Genomic DNA, 26,137 nt, shown 5'->3' with positions numbered 1-26,137 from the left:
TCTTGGCACTGCAACACCCTGCGATGCCCAATAAAAGAGCCGACCAACTGTGGTAAACAATTTTGTTTATAGTGCAAGGTCTGTAAACACAAGTCTGTGTCCAAAAGCAGCAAAGTGTAATCAGGGGGGACAAAACACAGACTGTTCAGATCAAATGAGCTAGAAACACCAAGTTCACAGCAAGAACCAGTAGAACAGTGAGTGGTTAAATTAAACATGTAAACAAGTGTTTAATTTTTAAGCTTTTATTTAAAATACGGTGTGGAGTTTACCATTGGGTGTTACCATCACAAACAGGTTTGTTTCTAATAAAAAAGTAAACAAAACAAAAAAATAAAGCTTAAGAGCCTAGTTACAGAGATGTTTTTTTTTCCTTTTTTTGCAGTCTGTTGAAAAATCAGTTCACAAATGAGGGTGAGGGGGAGAATGGGGGGGGGGGGACATGTTCACATGTAAAATTACATTTCCCAATCTTAACATCAAACAACACATGCACACAGTCACTTTCAAGCATTCATTCACTCCTTGCTCGATGGTTAGATGTCAGTGCCAAAAGGAAAACAAGAGAGTAGGAAAAGGGAGGGGTGGAACAAGAGAAGAGGTTCGCGGCTTCTACAAACACACAAGGCTGTTCTACATTCGGAAGGAGGACAATTGCTAAAGGATATGTGTTCATTTCAACCCTGAGAGAGAAAAAGTGACCAATTGTTTTTTGTTTTCTGGACAGATGACACCAGTGTCTGCTGTGCCCCGAGCACTCCAGCCCTTTTGGGGGTCTCCGGCAGCAGAGTGAAAGACCCTTCGAAAGCCCCGAGTCATAGCAGGAGTAGGAGGAGGAGGAGGAGGAGGAGGAAGGATGGCTGCATTCTCACAACCAAGAGTGAAATATCAGCTGGAGCTTTGTGACCACAAAGACACACACACTGTGCGTGTATCTTTTAGCCAGAGCACAAACACGCCGCTGGTGTGACTTTGGGGGCGGGGGATGTGTTTGATGCCTTTGATCCAAAAATAAAAACTTTCAACACCATGTTCACTTGCTGCAAAGGTACTGTAGAATTCGCCAAAGGAGTATTAGAGCCACATGGGGCTGGTGGGGAATAAAACGGTACCATGAGAATAAAATTACATAAATGCCATAGTATGAGAGGTAAAAATAAATTGATAAATTGTCACTGTAGGAAAAGATTAAACATTATGGACATAAACATGACTATGATGATTGTGGTCACGATAGTTTCACAATGAAAGTCAACATTTTGGCACCATCATCAGCATGTACAGTTTAATTTGCTTGTACAAATTTTTCTCATTTGTTGTTAGTTCAATAATCAAGTGTTCCAACAAAGATTCCGAGTTGACCTGATTCAAACAAATGACAGGTCTGTAGAGTAAAACATGGTCTGATAAAGTCCCATTTAAGTTCTTGGGGAGTACGATTTTTTTTTAGCCCAGTTTGCTTTAAAAAAAAAAAACCCACCCAATTAAGGCCAGTAGCGTGACTTACGTGTCACTCAATTGTGCACCCACAGGAAAACTTGCGGGCCAACTGTGAGCTTATGACAGTTTCACCACATGACAGAAAGTGTTGTTTTGTTATTGGAAAATTGCAAATTCACCCGTAACAATGTGACTTTTCCTTGTCATTTAACATTTTCTGTCTCATTTTTCACGTGACCTTAATACACCTTTGTAGAATTCAGCCTCCTGTGTGACTGGGGAGTTTTTTGATGATGTTTTTTTTTTGGGAGGGGGGGGGGCTCGTTCATTTCTACTGGTCACTTTCTGTGGTCAACTGTATTAAGGCAGTGAGTGGTTCCATGGCGACTTTCTACAACGGCTACAGTGAGAAAGGACATAGTGAGGCCGGAGGGGGGGATTGGGACGTGACATGGGAAGCAAGAGTTGGGGGTAGCAGGAGGAGGAGGGGGAGGTTTCATACTTTTCAGGACAACATGTAGATGGAGCACAGACAGCAATTATCCATAAAAACAAATTGTCATCTACATTAAAACTAACTATATACTGTAACTGTATACACGACAGTGCACGGCTGAAATGAAAAAAATATATATAATCATCATCAACAGCAAAATTTAAGATTATTCATCAACGGAACTATGGGGGAACGTGGGTGGGTGAGGCATTGGTTTGGGGGAGGGGGTTACTCTTCTTAAAAATATATACTCATCACATGACGGAGGAGCCAAGCATCACATGCTCCAAGTCACTTAGACTGATGGGGGAAGGGTGTGATCCAGAGGGCAAAACTGCACATTACTGGAAATTGACCATGACATAAATGGCTACCGGGGCTAAAAACACTCAGCAGAGGGAGAAGCAGCCACTAATTTGAACATTTTTTTCCTTTTTTTTTATCTGCTTAAATGAAAATCGCACATGTACATCAAAGAGAGCAGCAGGGCAATGACAAAAGGGATGCAAAAAAAATGAAGCATCTACTACTAATGCTCTAGTGAACGTAAACTAGCAAGAGCACAAGTACCACCTTTGTTTGTTCCTCGTGAATCATTAGCCAGTAAGATGGAGGACAAAAGGGGCCATGGTCAAGGCAAAAGACGAGCATTGGTTTCCAAGCCTGAGTATTCAGTTCAGTAACCTAGAGAGAGAGAAAGAGAGAGAGAAAGAAAAAGAAAAAGAGAGAAGGGAGAGAGAGAGAGAGATCCTATGTGTCGCTTTGTTTAATGAGGGGGATTGGTTTTGGATCTAATCATTACTGCTACAATATCACAACCCTTCTGGTAAAGAACAGTAAGAAGAATCTAGAAAATCTGTACACAAAAATAAAAGGGTATGCACGGTACATTCAATATCTGTTACTGAGGTACTAGAAAGGTGTTTCCTTGACACCAGAGCGACAGCGTTAAAGAGTTACTCGTAGGGACTATACCTTTGGGAAGAAAACAGCGCGAAGGGACACACACCGGCACACGCACACACACTCTTGTACATACCACTGTTGTGAACAAAGCTAGCATGCAAAAGATAACATCCCCCTTGTTGCGACTGAGGAATTTAACGTTACTGTCTCCAAACGTTTAAAGGAAGGATGCACAGTGGGTTCGTGAGCATGTGTGGGGCCGGTGGCCACGGCGAGTGGGATGTATGGCCTGGTTAGGTCAGCGTGGGGTCTTTGCTTCACGAAAGCTAAAATGGAGACCATCTTCCTGCTCAGACTGAAATGAGTGGTCAGGCGGCGCCCTCTGCTGGCGAGGCCCCGCACGTGTGTGATGGAGTACTGGCGCTACAGCTTTTGGGCATGAGACAGAAGTTCATGAACCTGGGTGGATTTGAGTAGAGGTGAATTTGTCAACCTAAAGGAAGACTGAAGATCGAGGCCATTTGGAACAGTGGGGCCATGATTTTAAATACAATTCCCAACTGGGCAGGTGAGGCTTTTTACCAGTTGGGTCTGGTTTATCTTGAAGTACACATGATCCCGTCACAAGAAGATTGGACGGGAAATGGAGGGCGGTGCGAGAGAAAAAAAAAAGACAACGAAAACAGAAACACGAGCCTTTCATGGACAAAGGGGCACTTTCTGCCTGAGCACCTCCACTGGTCAGTCAATTGAGGATGCAGCCGACTGGAAAGCCTTGATGTCAGAAATGTTTTTTTTCTTTATAAACATGAACACCTTAAGTCACAACAGCCAACTATAGAAAAATTCCAATCCGATCACTGAATCCTTGAGAACAAAGTTATTGCTGACGTTAGGGAGTGAGTGGGGGCAGAGGGGTCGTGAAATGAGGAGGGATGCGTGCGTGCCTGCGTGTGTGTGTTGGGGGGGGGGGGGGGGTCCTAGGCTGGTCAAGTGAGACCACATGGAGTTACATCAGGTCATCGTTGTGTTCGGGGGGAGGGCGAAATGTGTCTGATGCTGGGAGGAAGATAGGTTTGGAACCCGGTTTTTCCAGAGGTGACGGAATGTGTTGGCTGTAGCAGGGAGTCAAAGGGAGGGAGCGGGGGTGTTTGGGAGGTTGTTAGTATGGGCAGCTGGGGGGGGGTGTGTGGGGAACGGGGGGGGGGGGGCTATTGGTCAGAGGGGATGTCTCTGTCGCCTTCGGCCTTATTTGGCTGCCCTGGGGAAGGGGCGTGTGGTGGTTGAGAGATGGGGGCTATGCCGTGGGCCAGGTTTCCCGAAACCAGGCTTTCGACCCCAGCTCCAGTTCCCGGGAGACCCCCTGCCGCAGCAACATTGATCAGACCTGGAGGAAATCTGGAACACAGATTGAATAGATTCTATTTTATTTGATGCACCCCTTCCATCCATCTTCACTCTGTCCGCTATAAGATATCGCCGGTGTCGAGCAGAATCCTGCTCGACACCTGCGGGGGGAGCCTATGCCCGTCGTCTTCAGCACAACAAGCTAGCATCCTTTAGTTCGTGTGTGTGTGTGTGCGAGCGCGCGCGCCTGCGTGTAGTGGGAGAGCGGGACGTCAAATGAATGAATAAAGATTCAAAACATGCCATAAAGTGTAAATGCTTTTAAATCCAGGTTTAAAATTATACTCCTTTACCATAATGACAATTGAAGTCTTTCAAAGCTTTTTAAAATCATGTTTTCTGAAATCATCATTTTTCGATTACATGTTTTGCGTCAATTTCAACTGTGCTTAGCAGGGAGCTACTTTCAATTACAAATTAGGCAAATTCAGTATTTTTTCAGCTATTGGTCAGTCCCCGAATAGGGCTGTTATTTTAACAAATTATTGCGGAAATCGTAAGTGTAGAAAATGACTTACTTTGATGATACAATGTTAATGACTTAACAAATCTGACATTTTTTGTTTTCCTCAAAATTAATATTTTTGAGATGTCAGGAATCTGCTTAACAAAAGCTTTAAGTGTCATGGCCAGTGACTATAGCGGTCCTTGGTTTACGCCGAAGTTACATTCCTCCTTTGCTGACATAACCCAACTTTGTACAAAAGCTCAGTCCTGAAGTCACGTTTACAGGAAATATTTTTGCAAAAAACAAAACAAAACCAAAAAACATCTAAATGAATTAAACCAGCATTTTGCACGAAACTGAGAGTGGCCACCTTCAGCTGCGTTGTGACCTACAGTATCTGATGCACAACCATTCCCATTGCTCACAGCTCTGACAGTAAGCACGAAACCCCGTGCGTCTGGAGTGTTGTAAACCATGGACCCCTGTATATAATGCCAAATAAGAAAATAAGACAAGCATAAATCTGCCACACACTCCCACAATTCTTCAAGTGTCCTTGTTTAGCCTCATAGTGATTTGTAAGCCCCCCATTCCCATTCTGCACAGTCAATCTCTCACCTGTAGGTTGCGCCATTAAGTTCAGGGTGAACAGTGGCAGCCTCCATGCTAGGCCACTGAGATGCTGCCATCAGATACTCTTTATTCACACAGTTCTTCAGGCTGTCCGGGATACGCCCTAGAACACAATAACCAAAGTTTACAGGCTGCATTTTTACTGGATATTCAGCAGTGCCAGGCATGCAGAGAGTTACAGCATGCTGCACCCATCTCCTGGATCCTTTTTAAAGTAGGCACTTTATTTTTGTATTGGCAACAAATGCAAGGAGTACAAGAGTTACACTACTCATGCCAACACTTCTGTATTAAGTATACAATTTGTGCTTAAAATAAATTACACCACTCCGACGCAATAATTGTTTGATTCTGTTTAAAAAGCAGTACCGGCATATACAAGGGCTATAAAAGATAAACCAGGTTTCCTCAAATGGGGGAAGAAAAGGACATTTTAGAGAGGGGAGTTAAAAAGAGATAATGCAGTAGCATGTCTGCTAACACTTATAACTAAGGATGTGGCTGGGTTCACAATTAACCAATCACATTCAAACTCATGTTGAATGGGAGTCAGTACACACCTGCTACCATTTAAAGTGCCTCTGATAAACCCCCAATAAAGTTCAGATGTTCTAGAAGGCTTTTCCTGACATTTTTAGAGTCACATCTGTCAACACAAGGCATGAGCTGCAAAAAGCTTCCATAGCTCTTACCTGGCTTTCCCTGCGTGTGTGTGTGTGTGTGTGTGTGTGTGTGTGTGTGTGTGTGTGTGTGTGTGTGTGTGTGTGTGTGTGTGTGTGTGTGTGTGTGTGTAGATTTACATATCATATGCACATCCCTCCAAAAGTATCGGAACGGCAAGGTCAACTCCTTTAATTGTCTTTTTGTCATTGTAAACTGAAGACATTTGGGTTTCAGATCAAAAGATGAACAGAAGACAAAAGTTGAGAATTCCAGTTTTTGTTTCATGGTATTTACAGCTAGATGTCTAACAACAGAACACCTTTGGTTTGAAGTCACCCACTTTTCAAGAGAGCAAAAACATTGGAACATGTGACTGAAGAGTGTTTCTAGTTGCTCGGGTGTTGCCTTTCGGACTGATTGCTTAAAAATTAGATGGGGCTTTCTATTGTGAAAAGGGCATTTACTCTTCTGCAAACATGAAGACCGGAGAGCTTTCTATGGGAGGAAAACAAACCATTTTGAAGCTGAGAGAAGAGGGAACTATTGCACGAATGCTAGCCAGAGCCAGGACAACAATTTAGAATGTCCTGAAAAAGAAAGAAACTACCGGTGCACTGACCAACAGACATAGAACAGGTTGTCCAAGGGTATCAACAGCGGTTGATGACAGAAACAATGTGCTAGATAAGAAGAAACACCCAAAGACAACCTCCAAAGGACATGGGGTGAAGGTATTACAATCCACTGACCAGAAGAGACTGAGATAGGGCTAGGTGGTAATTCAATATCAATATGTATTGCGATAGACACGCAATCGATAAACAGATGTTTGATAGAGAAAATATCATGAAGCAAACCCCTACCGCGGCATTGTGCGCATTATAGACAGCGTGCAGCCGGCTCTATACATAAAGAAGCAGTTAAACAAAGAAGCCACTACACCAAAAAAGAAGATGCCTCCAATTCAACAAAGAAGCAGCTAAACAATACCAAGCAATGTGTGTGCGTGTGCGGCATACTCAAGCGATTCGAAACAAGAGCGTGGCATAACTTCACTCAAATACATGACCAGTCGACTTTTGCAATAGGATGAAACACTGAATAAACACCTCCAGCTGGACACGTGGCATACAAGTAAAGGAGTTCCCTGTTTTTGATGTGCAAGTACCCTTGTCAGCATCGCATTCAAGTCAACATCAGGCAAGTAAAATATGAATAGATTATTTATGGCAATAGTGAGCCCACTAAAAAGATATAAAGTACAGTGATCCCTCGCTATTTCGCGGTTTGTTTATCACGGCTTCAGTGCATCGCGGATTTTTTCAAACATATTCATAACTTTTTTTTTCATATCCATGTAGTACAGTACTGTACTGTATATGTTGCTCTATGTGACTCGCTGTTGTTTTGCTGACTTTCGCAGCTTCTCACGGACCGTTTGCGGACTTTTTGTGGACTTAAAAAAATTGTTTACCGTATTTTGTTATTCATAAACTAACCTAACTTATACATATTTAAATCTATTAGTATACAGCATTAAGTCATGTTAATTACTTCAAAATGTACTTCTACGTGCATGTATACCATTAAATTTGGCCTTATAAATATTATGTACATGTACCTATATGGAGTGGGGGGTCGCTACTTCGCGGATTTTCCTTTATCGCAGGTGGTTTTGGTCCCCATTAACCACGATAAACAGGGATTACTGTAGTCCTAAAACGGTTAGTCAACGCGAATGTATATATTGTAAGAAAGTATTAGTTCACTACACTTATAGTGTAGGAACACTGAATGGCGGTTAATTTAACTATCAACGATAATGCATTGGGGAGCATCTAATGCAAATAAGCATTTAGAATCGACTGGTTGAGGAGAAACTGCACATGACAACGTACATAAAAAGGGTACATTGGTTGTTGTTTTTTGTAACTTTAAACAGGTTAAGAAAAATCAATCATTATTGAAATTGCCTGATATGAAATAACACCCCCCACCCACCACCACCCCTTCAGCTGAATTGACCACATTTATCATAAAACCCTGGCATTGGAACAGAGGTGCATAGACTTTCTGAATCGACTGCATATTGTGAGACAGTCAACGTACTGTATGTAACAATCGATCAATTTGTACTTAATGAGGGGACCAACAAAGAATCATACCGTACATGGCACACACACTGTCAGTCAGGGCTTCATCTGCCATTGAATGACAATTTAGCACCTTGAGGATTCTTTGAAATGTGAAGTGCATTACAAATAAAAATTGATCATCAATTATTCATAACTTGATGATCAGAATCCCAGTGAATAGGCGAAAATGCAGCAAATAGTCATTCATAGTGGTTTCAAGTCTAAATAGGATGGGAACAGTTCTGCAACACTAAGAGACTCAGATTTATAGCATGGTCTGGGTCCACACAATCTAGTGGCACAGCTTCAATATCACAGAAACAGCTTTCCACATGCTGCTAAATAAGGAATTATGTACCGACAAAGGAGAATGACATGTTTAGATGAATTAGTCATCCATTTTGGGTTTTCGTAGACTGATTGTTGGGGCAGCAGATGGCTAAAGTAACATTTCTAATCTTTTCCTGGAAACCTTTAGATGGGAAGTAAGGGATTCTACAGCAAGTGGGGATATCAGATGTGCCCAACTCCAATGGAAAATAAGAGAAACTTTTTCTTTTTACTGTAGCCTGTGACTGTGAAATTCTTACTTACCAGTAATTGCACGGCGCACTTCCCTAGCTGCTTCCTCCCGAGCCTCCACCGAGGCCTGCTCACTGTACCAAGATGTGTGCGGAGTACAGATCAAGTTGGGGGCGTCTTTAAGGGGGCCGGTTGAAAAACTGTCAAGGTTGTGATAAAAGGGAGCACTGAGTTAATACTGCATATCACACACCTTTCTGAGGGTGAGGGATGGTTGGTTACCTGAAAGGTTCGCTTTCATGGACGTCCAAAGCAGCCCCTCGTATCCGACCCTCTTTTAGGGCCTGAGCCAGTGCTTTCTCATCAACTAGCCCGCCTCTTGATGTGTTCACCAGGAAAGCTCCCTGACGCATCTGCATTGTAGGAGTGAGCAATGCTTCTGTCAAACTCCAGACCATTTTCACACAATCATGAATACAATAATATCAGTGCAGTGGTAACTTGGCACACATGGACAAAATGGTTGATATACCCCTATGCTAATGAAGGAAAAACCCACAGTGGTCACAGAATAATTTGAACCTCGTAATAATAAATACAAATTTAATAAAAATCAACCGATGAAAATCAGACATTGCTTTTGAATGGCGGTTCAACAGAATTACTTAAAAAAACTCATGAAACAGGACTAGACAAAATGATGAGCCTGAAACTAATCTGGCCATAGGGACACTTTAAACAAAGTTATGTCCTCTAATTAACATGACAGGTGTCTTTGATTGGAGAAGTGTGTAACATTAAGTTGCAGATTTTATTCCTCTCCAAAGAAAACCCCCTTATGTAAATGAAATGTGGTACATTAATTTCTGTGAAAATAAAATACACTAAACTTATATTTATAAATATTCACCCATATGTCTTTAATACTCAATTGACTTGCAGACCCAATAAATTCACATTTTTCCAGTTCACCTGTTTGATGGTGAAGTCATTGATAAGGTGATGGTTGTGCTCGTTGAGGCTGCAGTGCAGAGATACGCAGTCCGAGTGGATGAGCAGGTCCTGGAGGGTGGCCATGCGCTGCAGGCCCAGGGAGCGTTCCACGCCATCAGGCAAATAAGGGTCATAGAAGATCACTCCAAACCCGAAAGCCTTGGCACGCAGCGCCACCGCTTGGCCAACACGTCCTGGAAAGCCACAATGATAATATCATAAGAGCATGCCATATATTAAAAGGAGCTAAAACAGATATAAACATAGCCATATAATTTCACACATTAAATATACCACTCTCAGGTTGCTCATTTTTACTAAAATCATTTTTGGGGTGGGGGGGGGAAGCTATCCGCTTACCAAGGCCTATGATGCCCAGCGTCTCTCCTCGAATACGAGCAGCACCACCTGCCACTTCTCGGATCTGCTCTACACTGGAGGCTCGGGTTCCCTCCCGCAGAGCTTGGTGCATCCATGTGACTCGCCTGTACAAGTTGAGGATCAAACATAGCGACGTGTCGGCTGTCTCCTCCACTGAGGTTGCTGGAACGTTACACACGGCAATGCCTACACATTGACAATGAACATATCAAGCTGTTAATTCCGATGTTTAGAAAACCGACAAAGCTCGTGTTGAGTTGCATCTTCTCACCAAGCTCAGCGGCTGCTTTGACATCAACATTGTCAAAGCCAGACCCAATTCTGACAATTACTCTGAGGCCTTTAAACTTCTCCAAGTCATCTCTCGACAAAGTGATGGTGTGATAAAGCAGGGCGGCCACAGCCTCATTCAGCACCTGCAAAGGACAAATGTGCATCCAATTATATCTTAAGACACCATCATCATAAAGACACCATGCAGAGCGTGTATGCTTATTTCATAGTAAATCTTGAAGATTTAAACGTCTGCCATCATGAATTGTTGTTCAATGTCTCCTTTACCTTCTCATGAATTTCTTGTGTAGACTGGGCATCACAGAAGGCCACAGTAGCAACATCTTTAAGGATGGGCATTTCAACGGTGCAGTCGCGCCCATCCAACAGCGCCACCAGTGGCCGTGGATGCATAGGCCCGTTAAGGATCGGGGGTCGGATACCTGAGCCAAGGAGAAAGAAAACCTTGAAATATACGCATTAATAGATGGGGATTCCGCGAGCATTTTATCTGTCCCGTAATGTAATTCAAAAATAGTCAGCATTGTCGAAGGACTTAATATTAACTGACATGGCTCAAAGGAAAGAGTTTCCGCGCCCCTGTATTAAACAGTACAAATGTTCAACGACAAACACTTTGAGTGCTTCTGTCAAAGCCAACTTATAAACAACAGAGGATAGCCCCTCCAAATATAGCCCCCCCCAAATATCTGCAAATAAATGAATGTGTAAATGCCAAACCGCGAATATGATGGCATTCATTGTATACACAACTGTCCGAGTGAAAATCTGACATTACTCAAGCATGTAACAAGGTGAAACTTTAAAACATGACATTGTATTTGTCGATCCGAACAACAACCCAATTCTGTGATTTGCAAAAAAAAAAAAAAAAGATGCTGTGGCAGCTCTATGTATTGTTATATTTTTGCAGTATGATAAAAATGACAAACGATAACGCCCAGGTGGTATTGCTCTCCAGTCAATATGCTTGTCTTGTGTAGCTAAAATGAATAAACAAGCCAGTGCAGTAACTCCAATAATGAACAATGTTTACATAGCTCTCATTATATTGCAGAAGTGACCTAATTGTGATACAGTGCCACGTTAAGGACGTTTCGCTAAATGTATCTTTTTCATAATCACGTTAACAGATGGGGACTAAACAATGCAGACCTCTGCCAACCCTTAAACCAAATGTTTTTGTGGATTCTTCAGTGCCCCCTCTACCACGTCTGGGGATATTCCATCAAATCCTTGCTTTGCCAGTAATGCTGCCAACGCAGATATGTAAACAACTAACACTGATTACATAACCTTGGCAGTCACAGCAGTAATTTGAGCACAGTTTAATTCTGGTACAAAGAAAAACTGACTATACCGAACGTCCTCTCTCAAGCAATTTCCCGTAGTACAATTGCCACTGCACCGCTATAGAATCTTGTATTCTATAACCAGGAAGAGATAATTCTATATTATGCTGAAGGTTTCATGCATGGGAGGAAGAAGAAGCGCCATCCAGAGCGCATTTAAGGCCAAAGCAGGCATTTCGAGTTGGGAGCCTTCAGTGTAGTACTACATTGTTTTGCATCATGCCGCATAGCACTGAGGTCTACTGGAAGAGCTGCAGCATAGTTACATAAAAGGAAGAGGCAAAGAAGGTCCCTGATGCCCAAGATCCAGTAAGAGTCATTGTTCCCACAGAGCAGAAAAAAATGCCTGTTGCGTATTGTTGCAATATAACTGTTTTGCTGCTCTATGCAGTTCATATACATTCCATTAGCAAGCTAATTATAGTACTTCGTAGCTGTGACAATAACGGGAATTTAGCCTCTGGTGGAAGTTAATGTGGCCCTTGAAACAGTAATAAATTAACACAACACAACACATCTATTTTGGATGAAACCAGCCCATAGCCTGTCTACATTCTTATTGTCCTCATGGAGTGCATTATGGACACAGTTCAGCCAGTTGGTGTCTGCAGTATTCAGTGATGCTCAGGTGAGAAATTTTAATTTTACTCCACACGAAGAAACATTCATTCATTTACCTAAACGTGATCGGTTACAATAATTTACAACCATTTCTATATAGGGGACGTTCATACTGAAATATGATGAGCGCACGCACACGCACACACACACGCGCGCGCGCACGCACGCACGCACGCACACACACACACACACACACACACACACACACACACACACACACACACACACACACACACACACACACACACCATGTCTTTTACAACTGATGTTAAAAAATGTCAAAATAGGTTGCTGGATGTGTCATCATTTGAATACTACAAATGACGAATGTTATAACTGCTTCAGACAACAAAGCGTATGCAGAAAAGTGGTGAAGATTGCACGACTGTCTGTGTCCCATGTGTTGTGTTGTGTTATTTTGACTTCAAAATGAGTGGCTGCCTTTCCAGCAGCTCCTATATTTTGTTGTTCTACTTCTTCCTTTCATAACTTTGCTGCTGTGAATCGGGAATTTCTCCATTGCAAGACTAATAATGGTTTTCTTATCTTATTTTATTTATTTTTAAAGGTGTTACTTGTGATTTAACTGAATTTAAAATTTGATCCTTTGTACGCAACTGCTTTGTCACAATATTAACAATCTCTAAGTGTTTAAAAAGGCTTCAGTGTAACATGGAAAGCTTCCACTCTTAAGTCTTTTTACAAATATGTATCTCCCTCCAGTCACTCAGCATTGAAGAAAAGAAGGGATGCCATCATCTGTCACTTCATTGAGTAACTTGAGGAAAGGCAAAAGCTTTACCAGTTTTGCCCGGTATGTTGTTAAAAATGTACCTGTGGTGGTCAGAAGGAACTTTAAATATGGTTTATCAACCATTTGCGTTTTGGTTACACTGGTTGTATTATAGCTCTCAGGACTTTTCTGTCCGAGATGCCATGGCAGCGCGCAAACATATTTGCTCTTTCTTGGCCTGTCAATGAAGCCCAGCTAAACAGTTTAGCAACACCTTTGTCTTTGTTACTTACCCATCTCCGCGTAAAGACTTGGGCAGACACTACGGGCTATTTCAAATCTGTTCACGATGCCGTTTTTTGACTAATGCGCGAATTATTTATGTCTTGTGACCTGTTGTAACTGTCATATGCTTGTGCAGGAGTTTTTTGCCTCACTCAAATTATCCTCAAATGAGGCTAGTTCGAGCGTGGGGTTTTTTTTCTCCCCCTCTCCCTCCCTTGTTTCTTTCTGACTTTCGGGTTGAGTGAACGCTGGCGCGTTTTGGCTGCCGCTGCTCAACCCGTATTGTTTTGTGTTTTTTGTTATTGTAAAGTGTCCTTGGGTGTCTTGAAAGGCGCTTATAAATAAAATCTATTATTATTATTATTATTATTATTATTGCGGGCCTGATAGCATCACAGCGGCAGACGGAGGGGGTTTGGCCACTTAGACGCCAGAGAGGACACAAAAATACACAGGCTAGCTATCCTTGCAAGCAGCTTGTACGACAAGCGGATGGATTTAAAATAAGTCTAAAAATAGAAGCACTTCCGAAACAGGATGGATGGATGGTTGGAAGAACACCCTGGGTTCTGCTGTCTGACAGTGACGGGCTCCAAGTGGTTTAAGCATGTACAGTGAAAGTCCTCTACAACGAAACCTACATGGGCGACCCCCCCCACCCCCCACCCCCCCAGTGTGAAAAAATCTTCATGCATGAAAGCCACTCCCACTTTTCTGCTCCCCCTACAACGAAAAGCCCCCCTTTTGCATAATACAAAATCTTTTTCTCTGCCCTTGCCTCGCAACGAGGTTCACTACAACAAAAACAAACCTTCCGGAAAAGTCTAATTCGACCTCAGCCTGCCACACCGACTCCTACTGCTTCGCTCCGAAACGGCAACAGCAACCACCACACTGGTTTGAACATGTGCAGTAGTACAGGAAGTATTTGCTATTGTTAGTTTCAGACACAGCATGAACGTTGCATTGCTAAAATGGCTACCTTTGCATGGCAAGGAGTTGAGAAGAGCTCTGATGCTTGAAGACAAGGTAAAAGTGATCAAAATGAAAGATGGAGGAAGCAAAGTAAAAGACATTATGCAAGAAATGGATGTAAATGAAAGTGAATGCTGATCGTGAATTTTGCAATTTCTTTCCCTTTTTTCTTTCTACACTGGCTATATGAAGTGTCAAAAAAGTGTATGCTCATATTTATGCACTACGTATTGGAATAAAAGTAAAGAATACACACATACTTTGTGTGTGTGTGTGTGCGTGTTTACATCCGAGATAAAATTTGCTTTCGTGAAAAGTCCCCTGTTGTGAAAAAAGTATCAAGTACAACTTTATTTTCAAATGTGCTGTATGTGAAATTTCCTCCCCCTTAAACAGACAACAAGAGGAGCCGCTGCGAGTGCCCGCGCCGCCATGACATGCAAAAGTGCAATTAGTAATCAATTTAAATGGATTCGGTGCTTAAATGAACAAACAGCAATCGTGGATTTGAGGCACAAGTCCAGCACTCAAGTACGATATATGACAACAACAACGATCAACGAACAACGGATCGCTCAATAAGAACCGGTGGCAAAATCTCAACGTTATTTATTACACATGACAATTTAGCATTTCGGTACAGATTTTAGCAAGGATCATGCAAGTTGACACACAGCATTTGCTTCCGTGGGCTACATAAAATGATGTGGCGGGCCGGATCTGGTCCGGGGCCTTGAGTTTGACAGATGATTGATGCTGTCCTACACTGTTTCTTCTCCTCGATCCTTTCTCCCCTCTTTTCTGATGGTTTCCAATCCGCTAACAGCATGTAGTTGTCTCAACTGGTCCGTGACACAAAAAAGGTTTGGGACCACTGAGCTAATAAGGGTCAAATATTGGGCACTGTTGTCAGTATACAGGGTTTTTCCTGCATTCAAAATTGTGTAGTGGCCGACTCAAGTTACTTCTGTGCCGCCCCCAGCCAGACAGATTGATATCACTCAACACAGCATAAAGCTCCAGCTGTGTTGATTGAGCGATCGATGTCCCTCTGCAGCAGCGACACATTTTAACTCCAGTTGCAGCATTGCGCCACTATTGAGGCGCTATATCAATAGCTGTGCACAGGAAAGATCTGAAGCAAATACCGAAGAAGAAACAGATCAAATAGTGTTTTTCCCCCGCCAGTCGGTGCTGTCAGTGTCCTGATTTTCCCTAGATTTCACAAACGGGTAAATATTGCCTGTTTTTGTGCATCCAAGCATGTGGTGTTACAATATATATATATATATATATATATAATAAATGTTTACTTTGTGTCACAGTAACATTTATGATTTTTAATGTTGCAGATAAGGAATGAAAATCAGCCACTTGCGAGGAGGAAAGCCAAGTCTAGAGCAGAGAAATTAACGCAACAAGCGGTTAAAATTTAAGAATTCATGGTGGTGACAACACGTGGAAATTTGGTCTGAAAAACTGGTGAGGGGCGGAATGCAGGACAGGAGGAGTCAGCGAGGCGAGGCTACATAAATCCATTTCCAGTTAGGAACATAAAGCACGGTCAACGTGTATGTGCTACGTCTCCACCCCAACCGTTTGCATCGTCCGGTGGGGTGGCTGCTTTAGATTAGCTCATAGTCAGTTGTCAGTGCATGCATGATAGACAGACAAATGCCGATGACCAAAGATGGGTCCCCCATTACGCCTGCTCCAGGCGGCAGGGACGCAGGCGCTCAGCCTCCAGGTGAGGCCGCGGACGTGGTCCCCCGCTGAACCCCCGCAGAAAAAAACGCAACAATTTCTTAAGGTTAAAATAATCTCCATATTTTTATGAGCATGATAAATGCATTTGCACAACGAAATTACGCTGAAACACATAATAAGAGGCCAGACGAAGAGAGATCTTGATGCGCATTTGCGTAATTACGAGGAGAAATACTGCAGCCCACTAGGCTTTAAATAGAATAATGCAAATCATAAATGGGAAAAGATATATGAAATTATTTCTATAGTCAGTCGCTTAAAAATGATCATCGGTGGCAGCTTTAAGCCCGATGCTGCGCAGCTCAAAACACAGGTAAAATGTGTTCTCTCGTGGCCGCTTGTTTTCAGTATGACGGAGGAGTCACCTTTTTTATTTAGAGTCTGAGTGAGGGGCAAATCAAATGTGCATGGGTCTTTTTAGTTGTCTTTTTACACTGGCTCAGTTCTTCTTGCCGGAGCCTCCACCTTCGCACCATCGACTCGTCTATGCCAAGATTACGGGCAGCAGCTCGATTTCCTTCTTTAACTGCCAGAGTGATCGCTTTTAGTTTAAAAGCTGCATCATATGCTTTTCGTCTGGTATTCTCCATGTTGATCAGGGTTAGAAGAAAGACTGAAATAAGGAAGTTGTGATTACCGGTAATCATACAATTTCATTGGACCCGTGTACTACTCATTCATTTTATTGGTCGACTGTTGCCAGGTAACACATTTTTCCCCGCTACGGCAAAAGAGCGGAAGTTGTGATGAGTCATACAATCTCATTGGACCTCAGTGAAAGACTCATTCATTTTATTAGTCCATGTTTTTCCCGCGATGGAAAAAAAATTAAGAAGCCACTTCATATTACACGCCGCAGTGTTGAAAGTGTGGAAAAAAAGTAGCGGCTTGTAATCCGGAATTTACGGTGTGTGTATATATATACCTGTATATATATATATATATATGTATATATATATATATATATATATATATATCAGTGGTTCTTAACCTGGGTTCGATCGAACCTCAGGGGTTCGGTGAATCAGTCTCAGGGGTTCGACGGAGCCTCGACCATGGAGGTTAAGACACACCCAACTCAACATGTCATTTAGTTATGACACGCCCGCTTGGCCATCACTGGCTGCAGATGATCGCATTACATTGCTTGTCCAATCAGTGCTGCGGAAAATTCCGTCATCGTACCTCGTGTGATTTTTTTTTTTAAGAATGTTTTAATATATGCTAATTATGTCAAGAAAAAAAAAAGTGGTCAGACGAATATGTACAACATGCATCACAGAATGTTTTATTTAAACAAATAAAAACAGAATACAATGATTTGCAAATCATTCATTCATCTTCCGAACCGCTTGATTCTTACAAGGGTCGCGGGGGGGGCTGGAGCCTATCCCAGCTGTCTCCGGGCAGTAGGAGGGGGACACCCTGAATCGGTTGCCAATCGCAGGGCACACAGAGACGAACAACCATCCACGCTCACACTCACACCTAGGGACAATTTAGAGTGTTCAATCAGCCTGCCACGCATGTTTTTGGAATGTGGGAGGAAACCGGAGGACCCGGAGAATCATGTTCAACCTAAATTTAATCGAATTACCGTAAAAGAACAACATATTTAATGTTCAAACTAATAAACCTTTGTTTTTAGCAAATAATCATGAACTTTGAATTTTATGGCTGCAACACATCCCACAGGTGAATTGGCTAACTGGGTGTCATGATTGGGTACAAAATGAGATTCCCTGAATTGCTCAGTCATCCACAAGCAAAAATGGGGTGAGATTCACCTCTTTGTGAACAACCGTGTGGGAAAATAGTCAAACAGTTTAAGGACAATGATCCTCAATATACAGTTGGAAGGAATTTAGGGATTTCATCATCTAGGGTCCATAATATCATCAAAAGGGTCAGAGAATCTGGAGAAATCACTACATGTAAACTGCAAGGCCAAAAACCAACATTGAGTGCCCGTGACCTTCGAACATCAATATGTAAAAGATATCACCACAAGGGCTCAAGAAGACTTCAGAAAACCAATGTCAGTAAATACAGTTTAGCACCACATCCATAAGTGCAATTTAAATATCTACCATGCAAAGCAAAAGCCATTAACATCCAGAAACGCCACCAGTTTTTGCTGGGGCCCAAGCTCATCTAAAATGCACTGATGCAAAGTGGAAAAGTGTACTGAAGTCTGACAAATCCACATTTCAAATTGTTGCCAAGTTCAAAAGCCAGCATCTGTGACGGTATGGAACTGTGTTACTGCCAATTGAATTGGTAACATACACCATTAATGCCGAAAGGTCCATACAGGTTTTACAGAAACATATGCTGCCATCCAAGCAAAGTCTTTTCTTGGACGCCCCTTCTTGTTTCAGCAAGACAATGGCAAACCACATTCTGCATGTGTTACAACAGCGTGCCTTTGTAGTAAAAGAGTGTAGGTACTTGACTGGCCTGCCTGCAGTCCTGACTTGTCTCCCATTAAAAATGTGTGGTACTTTATCCATCAATCCTTACCTATAGTTGCAAGAAAAAGTATGTGAACCCTTTTGGAACTACCTGGATTTATTCAGAAATTGGTCATGAAGTGTCTTCTGATCTTCATCTAAGTCACAACAATTGACAAACACGCATGAACTAATGCCACACAACAACAATAAAAACAATAAAACAAAATGTTCTCATATAATTTTATTGAACAAACCATGTAAACATTCGCTGTACCTCGTGGAAAAAGTAAGTGAACCCTTGGATTTAATAACTTGTTGACCCTCCTTTGGCATTAATAACCTCAACCAAACATTTCCTGTAGTTGCAGATCAGACCTGCACAATGGTCAGAGGAATTTTGGAGTACGGTATTCATCTTTCCAAAACTGTTTCCATTGAACAATGTTCTTGGGATGTCTGGTATGAATCACTCTCTTGAGGTCATGCCACAGCATCTCTATCGGGGTTGAGGTCAAGACTCTGACTGGTCAACTGCAGAAGGCGTATTTTCCTCTGTTGAAGCCATGCTGTTCTTCAGAGGTGTCAAAGTCAAGGCCCGGGGGCCAGGTCTGGCCCGTCACATCATTTTATGTGGCCCACAAAAACAAATCAAGTTCCGTGATGCTTGCTAAAATCAACCAAAATTTCATATGTAATACAGAATAACAGTCATTATTCTTGACATCTGATTTTAAAACTAGTTATTCAACAATTTGTTGGGCGCTGTGTTTGTAATATGTGGAGCGGATTAAACATTTATATGGTTTCCCAAAATGCATAACGGCCATCTAAGGGAAACTGTAACTACAATGTTGCCCGTGACAAAAATGAGTTTGACACCTGTGCGGTTGGTGATTTACTTCTTTGCTTTGGGTCATTGTCCTGTTGCATCACCCAGTTTCTGTTGCGCTTCAATTGGTGCACAGACTGCCTTAAATTCTTCTGCAAAATGTCTTTGTAAACTTAGGAATTAATTTTTTTTCCTTCAATGATAGCAATTGGTCCAGACTGTGAGTAAGCGAAGCAGCGCCAAACCATGATGCCTCCTCTACCATACTTCACAGTTGGGATGAGGTTTTAATGGTGTGCTGTGCCTTTTTTCTCCATACAGTGTTCCTTTCAAAAACCTCAACTTATGTTTCATTTTTCCACAGAATATTTTGCCAGTAGGGCTGTGGAACACCCAGGTGATCTTTTACAAACTTTAAATGTGCACCATTTATTTGTGGCTTACTCAGTGGTGTCCTCCCATGAACTCCTTTTTTGTTCAGTGTTTTGCGTATTGTAGATTCATCCACAGAGATGTTGGCATGTGCCAGAGATTAGTCTTTTGCTGACACTCTAGGATTCTTCTTCACCTCTCTGAGAATTCTGCGCTGTGCTCATGCAGTCATCTTTACAGGATGGAAGTTCAGCACCGTTGCTACTGAGCTGAACTTTTTCCATTTATACACAATTAGTCTCACCGTGGACCACTGCATGTCAACAATCCTTAATCGTGGGTCTTCTGAGAACTCTTTTGTGCCTTGAGAATCACAAACTTCAAACGAGTGTTTTTATCGGGCAGTGCAGCTTTACCCAACACCTTCAACCTCGCCTCATTGATTGGACTCCAGGTTGACTCTATTAGCTCATTAGCCTAAGTGTTAACAGACATTTAGATGGTGTTCAAAAAAATAAATACAAAAACATCAGCATATCATTGTTTGTCTGGTATTAGTTGAAGCAGATTGTGTTTGTCGATTGTTGTGACTTAGATGAAGATCAGATCACATTTTATGACCGATTTATGCAGAAATCCAGGTAATTCCAAAGGGTTCTTATATTTTGTCTTGCAACTGTACATCCATTTTCTGAACCGCTTATCCTCATGAGGGTTGCGGGCGGGCTGGAGCCTATTCCAGCTGTCTTTGGGCAGTAACCAGGGTACAGCATGAACTGGTTGCCAGCCAATCACAGGGCACACACACATAGGCAAAACAACTATTCACACTAACAGTCACACCCAAAGACAATTTAGAGTGTTCAATTAACCTGTCATGCATGTTTTTTGGAATGTGGGAAGGAACCGGAGCACCCGAAGAATACCCACGCAGGCACGGAGAGAACATGCAAACTCCACACAGGAAGACCAGAGCCCGGAATCAAACCCTTAACCTCTGCACTGTGAGGTGGACGTACTCACCAGTCGACCACGTCCCACCCTGTGGCGCATTATTTAGTGTAAAACACGACAACTGAGAACCCAGAATTTTGAACAGCTGAAGCTGTACATCAAGCAATAATGAGAAAGAATTCCACCTACAAAGCTTCAACAATGAGTGTACTCAGTTACCAAACGTTTAGTGAATGTTGATAAAAGAAAAGGTGATTTAACACAGTGGTAAACATGGCCCTGTCCCAGCTTTCTTGCAACATGTTGCAGCCACAAAATTCTAAGTTGATGATTATTTGCTAAAAACAATAACATTTATCAGTTTGAACATTAAATATCAAGTCTTTGTAGTGTATTCAATTAAATATAGGTTGAATATGATTTACAAAACCTTGTATTCTGTTTCTATTCAAAACGTCCCAACTTCATTGGCATTGGGTTTGTAGATTGGATTTAAATCATTTTAACATTTACAAATAGCTGTGGTTAACTTATTGTTACACTTTTGAACCATTGTTGAAATTAAACGGTTAAAGACTATTTTATTTGTCAAGTCAAGTACAACTTTATTGTCAAATATGCAGTATGTGCAACATACAGCACAGATGAAATTTCATCCCTCTCAAACAGACAATAAGAAAACAAGAGGAGCCGCTGCGGGTGCCCGCACCGCCATCAAAAGAACAGTTAACGTGAAATGACAAAATAAAACAACACATCACGTAAGACACAGACAGTCGTGCAATCTTAATCACTTTTCCTGCATACATTTTGTTGTTTGAAGCAGTTATTGATGAAAGAGGAGTGAATCAAAGTGTCCTTTTCACCAGTGGATCAAAGATGTCATGCTGAAAATGTGCATACAAGTATTTCCATTCCTTCGGTCATCAATAAATCAGTGGTTGACCATTATGTCAGACATCAAAGGCGCACGGTTTCCTACACGAAGAACTTGACCTGCCTTACTGTATGTATGGGGACCATGCAGAAGCGGAGGGAGGGGATGGGAAGAAGGACTGGGAGTGTGGCGGCTGGGGATGAGGGGGAGGGGTATAGAAATCTGCAGGGTCTCAGAAGGGAGGCAGAAAAGAGGGTTCATGTTAGTGTCTGAGTCATGACCTAAATTCTCCAATGTAGGAGACTTCCTCTCCCTTATTTTTCTGCATACACTCCTATTCCCACTTTCATGAGACACACACATTTCTGTCAACAGCATCATGCCAAGAAATTCAGAATTTACAAACCAAAGGACGTGAACGACAGCATCACCTCTAAAACGAGCACTGAATTGGACTTTTTTTTTTAACAGTAAAGCCAATTTTTGTCGCTCTCTTGCTTGGAGCCCCCTGAAAACATCTCGATTCTGCTGCGTGACAGGTGTCTGTGTGTGACTGTGGTGAGGGGGAGGAGGAGGAAGGGTAGTGTGGCAAGCTGGAACATTTACTTGGACAAGGGGCAAGAGGTAATGGTGAGTGAGGGTGCACAGAAAGGAAGACAGCTAGGAGTAAAGGGTGAAAAACAAATGCTAACACTTCCTGTGATGTGTGACATCTATCAACAAAGGAAACGAAAGCACACAGAAAACTAGTAAAACAAGGTGTTTCCATTTTGACTGAAATGTATTGCAGATGGGTCGACAATGCGAACAGGCTTACTTCTTACACACTGGGAGGACAAAGACTACCCGAAAAGGCTTCAAGACAAAGAAGGCCTCAGAACAAGTTGCTGGGGAAATACACAAGCAGGCCTACACACAGGGTAATTTGAGTAAATGACACTGGCATAGCGGAGCCGACAAAATGCAAGCATGGCCGCACACAATACATTTCATTCAGCGATTCATTCATTCTCTCTCCCCTCCCCTGCTCTCCTCTCCATGCTCCCTCTGGCTGTAGTTGGAGTGAGAGGTGAGGGGGGAGGGGCAGCAGATGATGATAATGCAGTCAGAAAAGGTACTCCACCCAGACGGGCGCGCGCATGCATGCACACACACTGTTATTCAGTTCCTTCTTAACAGCTGCAAAAACGCAACCGCGCACTGAGGAACACACAAGAGAACATACACGTATTTAGCTGTGCCACACCCAAAACCATAGACGCCAGCCCTCTCACGCACAGCCCGGGTCCCAGATTTAACAAAACACAATCGGAAATATCGAAACGCACGAGCACAAGTGCTAACCTTGCATAATGAAGTCTGTCAGCCCTTCTTCCCCTCTCGCCTCGCTCTCCCTCGATTGCTTTTCACTCTCCCTCCCAGCTCTCTCTCTCAGCTGTCACCCACGCCCAGCCCTCCCCCCCAGCCTCTGTGGTCCAATCACAAGCAGCTTCATTGAATGCCAGCCAACCAGCACTAACCTCATTTACATATAGCAGAGGCCTGAGGGCGGTTTGAGGCAGTTGTCGTTTTTTTAAAGAGACAGCTGGCCTGTTTCCCTACGACTGCGGGCGTGACCCTTCACCTTGCACTCTCCTTCTCATCTGTCTCCCACAATATTCCCTCCATTTTAAGATTGCCATTCATGCCTCATCTCCATCATCATCAAATCTCAAATATGCGCTATAAAAAACTTGGTTGTGTGCGAGTGACTTCACTACTTTACTAAAATATCAGAAAGTTTCAAACAAAGTATTGGAAGTGACACTAAAAATGCTTTTCAGCAACAGAAATTCAGATACTTTGCTCTTCTCGCACTACATGTCATGTCAATTGTATTTAATTTATGACACTGATTATGAATCATCATGGGGAAATAAAATGTACACGGATGTATATATTTTATGTTCCACACCACACAGAGAACCTCATCACATGCGGCAATGCAAGGAGAAAGTGTCAAAGTAAAAACAGTGCTGCACTTCTTGTGTTAGGGCTGAGCTCAGTGCCTTGCTTGAGGGTAACATCAGTACTCTAGCACATCTCAAACAATTATTTGCGATCACTTATTTTTTTGTATTTTTTGCCCATAGCATGAATTGAACAGTCACATTCCAGTTACAAAATCCAAGTCCTTCAAAATGACCTATTGCAGCCCATAATTCATTAATCAAATCATTTTCAAACAAACTACTCCTAGAGTCTATCATGAAGGGAAGAAGAAGAAAAAAAAACACACCAATCCAATCAAATCCTGCACAGTGAACCCTCACCTCAGCATTCACAAATTCACTGATAAAGCATTTTTCTAAGAGACCTAGCTTCAGCTTTGTAATTAAAAAAACAAAACAAAAAAGCGTAATGTATGTTTGTGTTCTTCACGTAACACCCTGGATGGTGCAAAAGCCCTTATTAATGGGAAAGTAGCAATTGGTAAGAAGCAATGTTGAATTGAGAACTCGACTGCGAGATAAAGATCTTTGTGTGTTGGGGAGAAGCTAAGTTGAGCCCGACTTATTCGTGAAAGTTAGAGAGTCTTTGTTGCATGTAAAAACACTTCCAGTGCATCATCTGTCAGCCATTTCTTTTCAAGGGTTATATTGTTATATTTCACTGCTTTAGGATGACAATTTGTGGCGTATTTATGATTTAAATTATTAATGTAGGCATTTTTTAATTCACGGGAGGGGTTAATTAATCAAGAATTTCACTTTGGTTTTATTTGATCAGTGTGTGTGTGTGTGTGTGTGTGTGTGTGTGTGTGTGTGTGAGTTCATGTGTGTGTATATATGTATGTAAAACTCTCTTATATAGCTAAAGAGGTCAACCAAAATATCAGAAAGTTTCAAAGTATTGGAAGCAATTACAATTTAGCATCGTAATTCTAACTTTACCAGAGTGTAAAGATGTACCTAATGCTGTGGCTTGTGAACACACACTTTGATCCAATCTCGAGTTTGCTTGTTTGCTCTACTTTTTATATCAGTATCAATCAAAACTGGGCATTGTCTTCTGTAAAAGCAACATTTTAATTTAACTCTTGTTGAGTCATTTTTAGATGCAGGTGTACCTTACGTGCTCAGAGAGTATGTACACTTCAAGTCCTAGCTATTTTGAGAATACTTATGTAAAGGATTTAGTAACCTTGAATATCAATAAAAATTCTGCATTGTTATCTTTGTAAAGAGAATTAATAATATACTATAGTTCATCTCAAAGAACTATGGTTGTTGATTGCAACTTTTTTCCCTCTAAATCTGTTTTCATTTGTGATAATGTCATGACAAACGTGTCGCAAAACAACTCACCTTCACAAATGCGGTCGAGCCTCTGGCGCTTGACCTGTTTGTGTTTGTCCATCAGAGCCATAAACTGAGCAGGCTGGATGTTGAACACAGTAGAACCAATATAAAAGTCTCCTCGTAGTCTCCACACCCGTTGACCTAAAACAAAACATGTAACAGCTCAAATTAGACGCTACCCGTAAATATAAACATTGTGTAACTGCAGTTTGGATTCCAATGTACAGTATATACAGTATATACTTTTAAATAAACTATGTACAGTTTTATATAAAGACGTATGAGGGAGAATGGGAACAAAAATTTCAAGGAATACTCCGAGGAGAAAACTATCAGGAGTAAGAATTTTGATGGTCCTAACTTTAGTGAACCTAGTCATCAATTCCGCAATACCACATACATCAATGCTGGAACATTTCATCAGCTGTTGTCTTTTCACAGGCCATTTTCACATAGCAATGCCGTCAGAATTATATCCGCGACGACGTCAGCACCTGGTGTGTCAAACTAATTGTGGAGCAGCCTGCTTTTGGTACGTCCAGGACAGAAAAAGTGTTGAACTGTCTTGGTATTGTGGAAATTCCTTACATTCAGATGATGTCCCACCTTACCTGGTTACAGCTCTGATATGTCCACAACACAGAAAATGTCTCCATTGTGTCAGCGTGTTATAGGGAATAGCAACAATGTCAAATGCTTGATTTGACAAGCAGTAAGGGATTGCTGTCTCTTCTGATATACTCCAACCCAAGTTTTATCCCGGGTTTGGGTTATTGTATGCGAGAAAGAAGGTTGGTGGGAGGTTGTTGTGACTTTCAGCAATCAGGAGTTGCATAAAAACAGTAAATTCATTTACATGTAAGGTATTTTATACATGTCAAACATTATTTTTGGGGATGTCCCCATCACATTTTTTGCACCCCGAGTCCAAGTAATTTTATTTTGAGTATCTGCCAGTGCAGTCCCAATCAAATTTCTTTGTAATGCAATGAAATGAAAAAGGAAACTGTTTTTTTAAGAAACATATCCAAATATGATATATTTTAATATGGCTAGAAATCAGCCATAGCTCAAATCAAGAAAAGAAGATCCAATCTTATTCGGCTGAAACTGACTAGCTGAAAATTACGTGATCGGCCTCGATTTCCGATCATATTGAGCTAATTGGGACGGCCTGAATTATCTTGAATCAAAAATACTGCAGTGTGTGCATACTATGGATTATTATCGAAAATCAAACAACCATTTTCATCTGTC

The 26,137-nt window shown here is 41.9% G+C and overlaps 1 protein-coding gene across 4 annotated transcripts in view; it reads right to left on the bottom strand.

Annotated features, from left to right (window-relative positions):
• Positions 1-229: 229 nt before the first annotated feature.
• Positions 230-26,137, bottom strand: part of ctbp1l (C-terminal binding protein 1-like) — a 28,938-nt gene continuing 3,030 nt past the window's right edge. For 3 of the 4 annotated variants that reach the window (XM_086134731.1, XM_086134740.1, XM_086134748.1), the window contains exons 3-11: positions 24,887-25,021; positions 10,586-10,740; positions 10,296-10,440; positions 10,004-10,210; positions 9,623-9,837; positions 8,933-9,063; positions 8,723-8,850; positions 5,316-5,433; positions 230-4,240 (exon numbers count right to left, since the gene is read on the bottom strand). In XM_086134731.1, the coding sequence (XP_085990857.1) occupies positions 4,054-4,240; positions 5,316-5,433; positions 8,723-8,850; positions 8,933-9,063; positions 9,623-9,837; positions 10,004-10,210; positions 10,296-10,440; positions 10,586-10,740; positions 24,887-24,947 (1,347 nt within the window). In that variant the 5' untranslated portion in view covers positions 24,948-25,021 and the 3' untranslated portion in view covers positions 230-4,053. Of the gene's footprint in view, positions 4,241-5,315; positions 5,434-8,722; positions 8,851-8,932; positions 9,064-9,622; positions 9,838-10,003; positions 10,211-10,295; positions 10,441-10,585; positions 10,741-22,883; positions 22,963-24,886; positions 25,022-26,137 lie in introns of those variants that run through there. The other variant, XM_086134758.1, reaches the window with a different exon arrangement.

The sequence above is a fragment of the Hippocampus guttulatus genome, chromosome 2, assembly GCF_054856545.1.
Source record: "Hippocampus guttulatus isolate MCC_2025c chromosome 2, RoL_Hgut_1.0, whole genome shotgun sequence".
NCBI classification, from domain to species: domain Eukaryota; kingdom Metazoa; phylum Chordata; class Actinopteri; order Syngnathiformes; family Syngnathidae; genus Hippocampus; species Hippocampus guttulatus.
The sequence above is the reverse complement of the archived record's forward strand: the minus strand, read 5'-3'. Positions and strand labels throughout refer to the sequence as shown.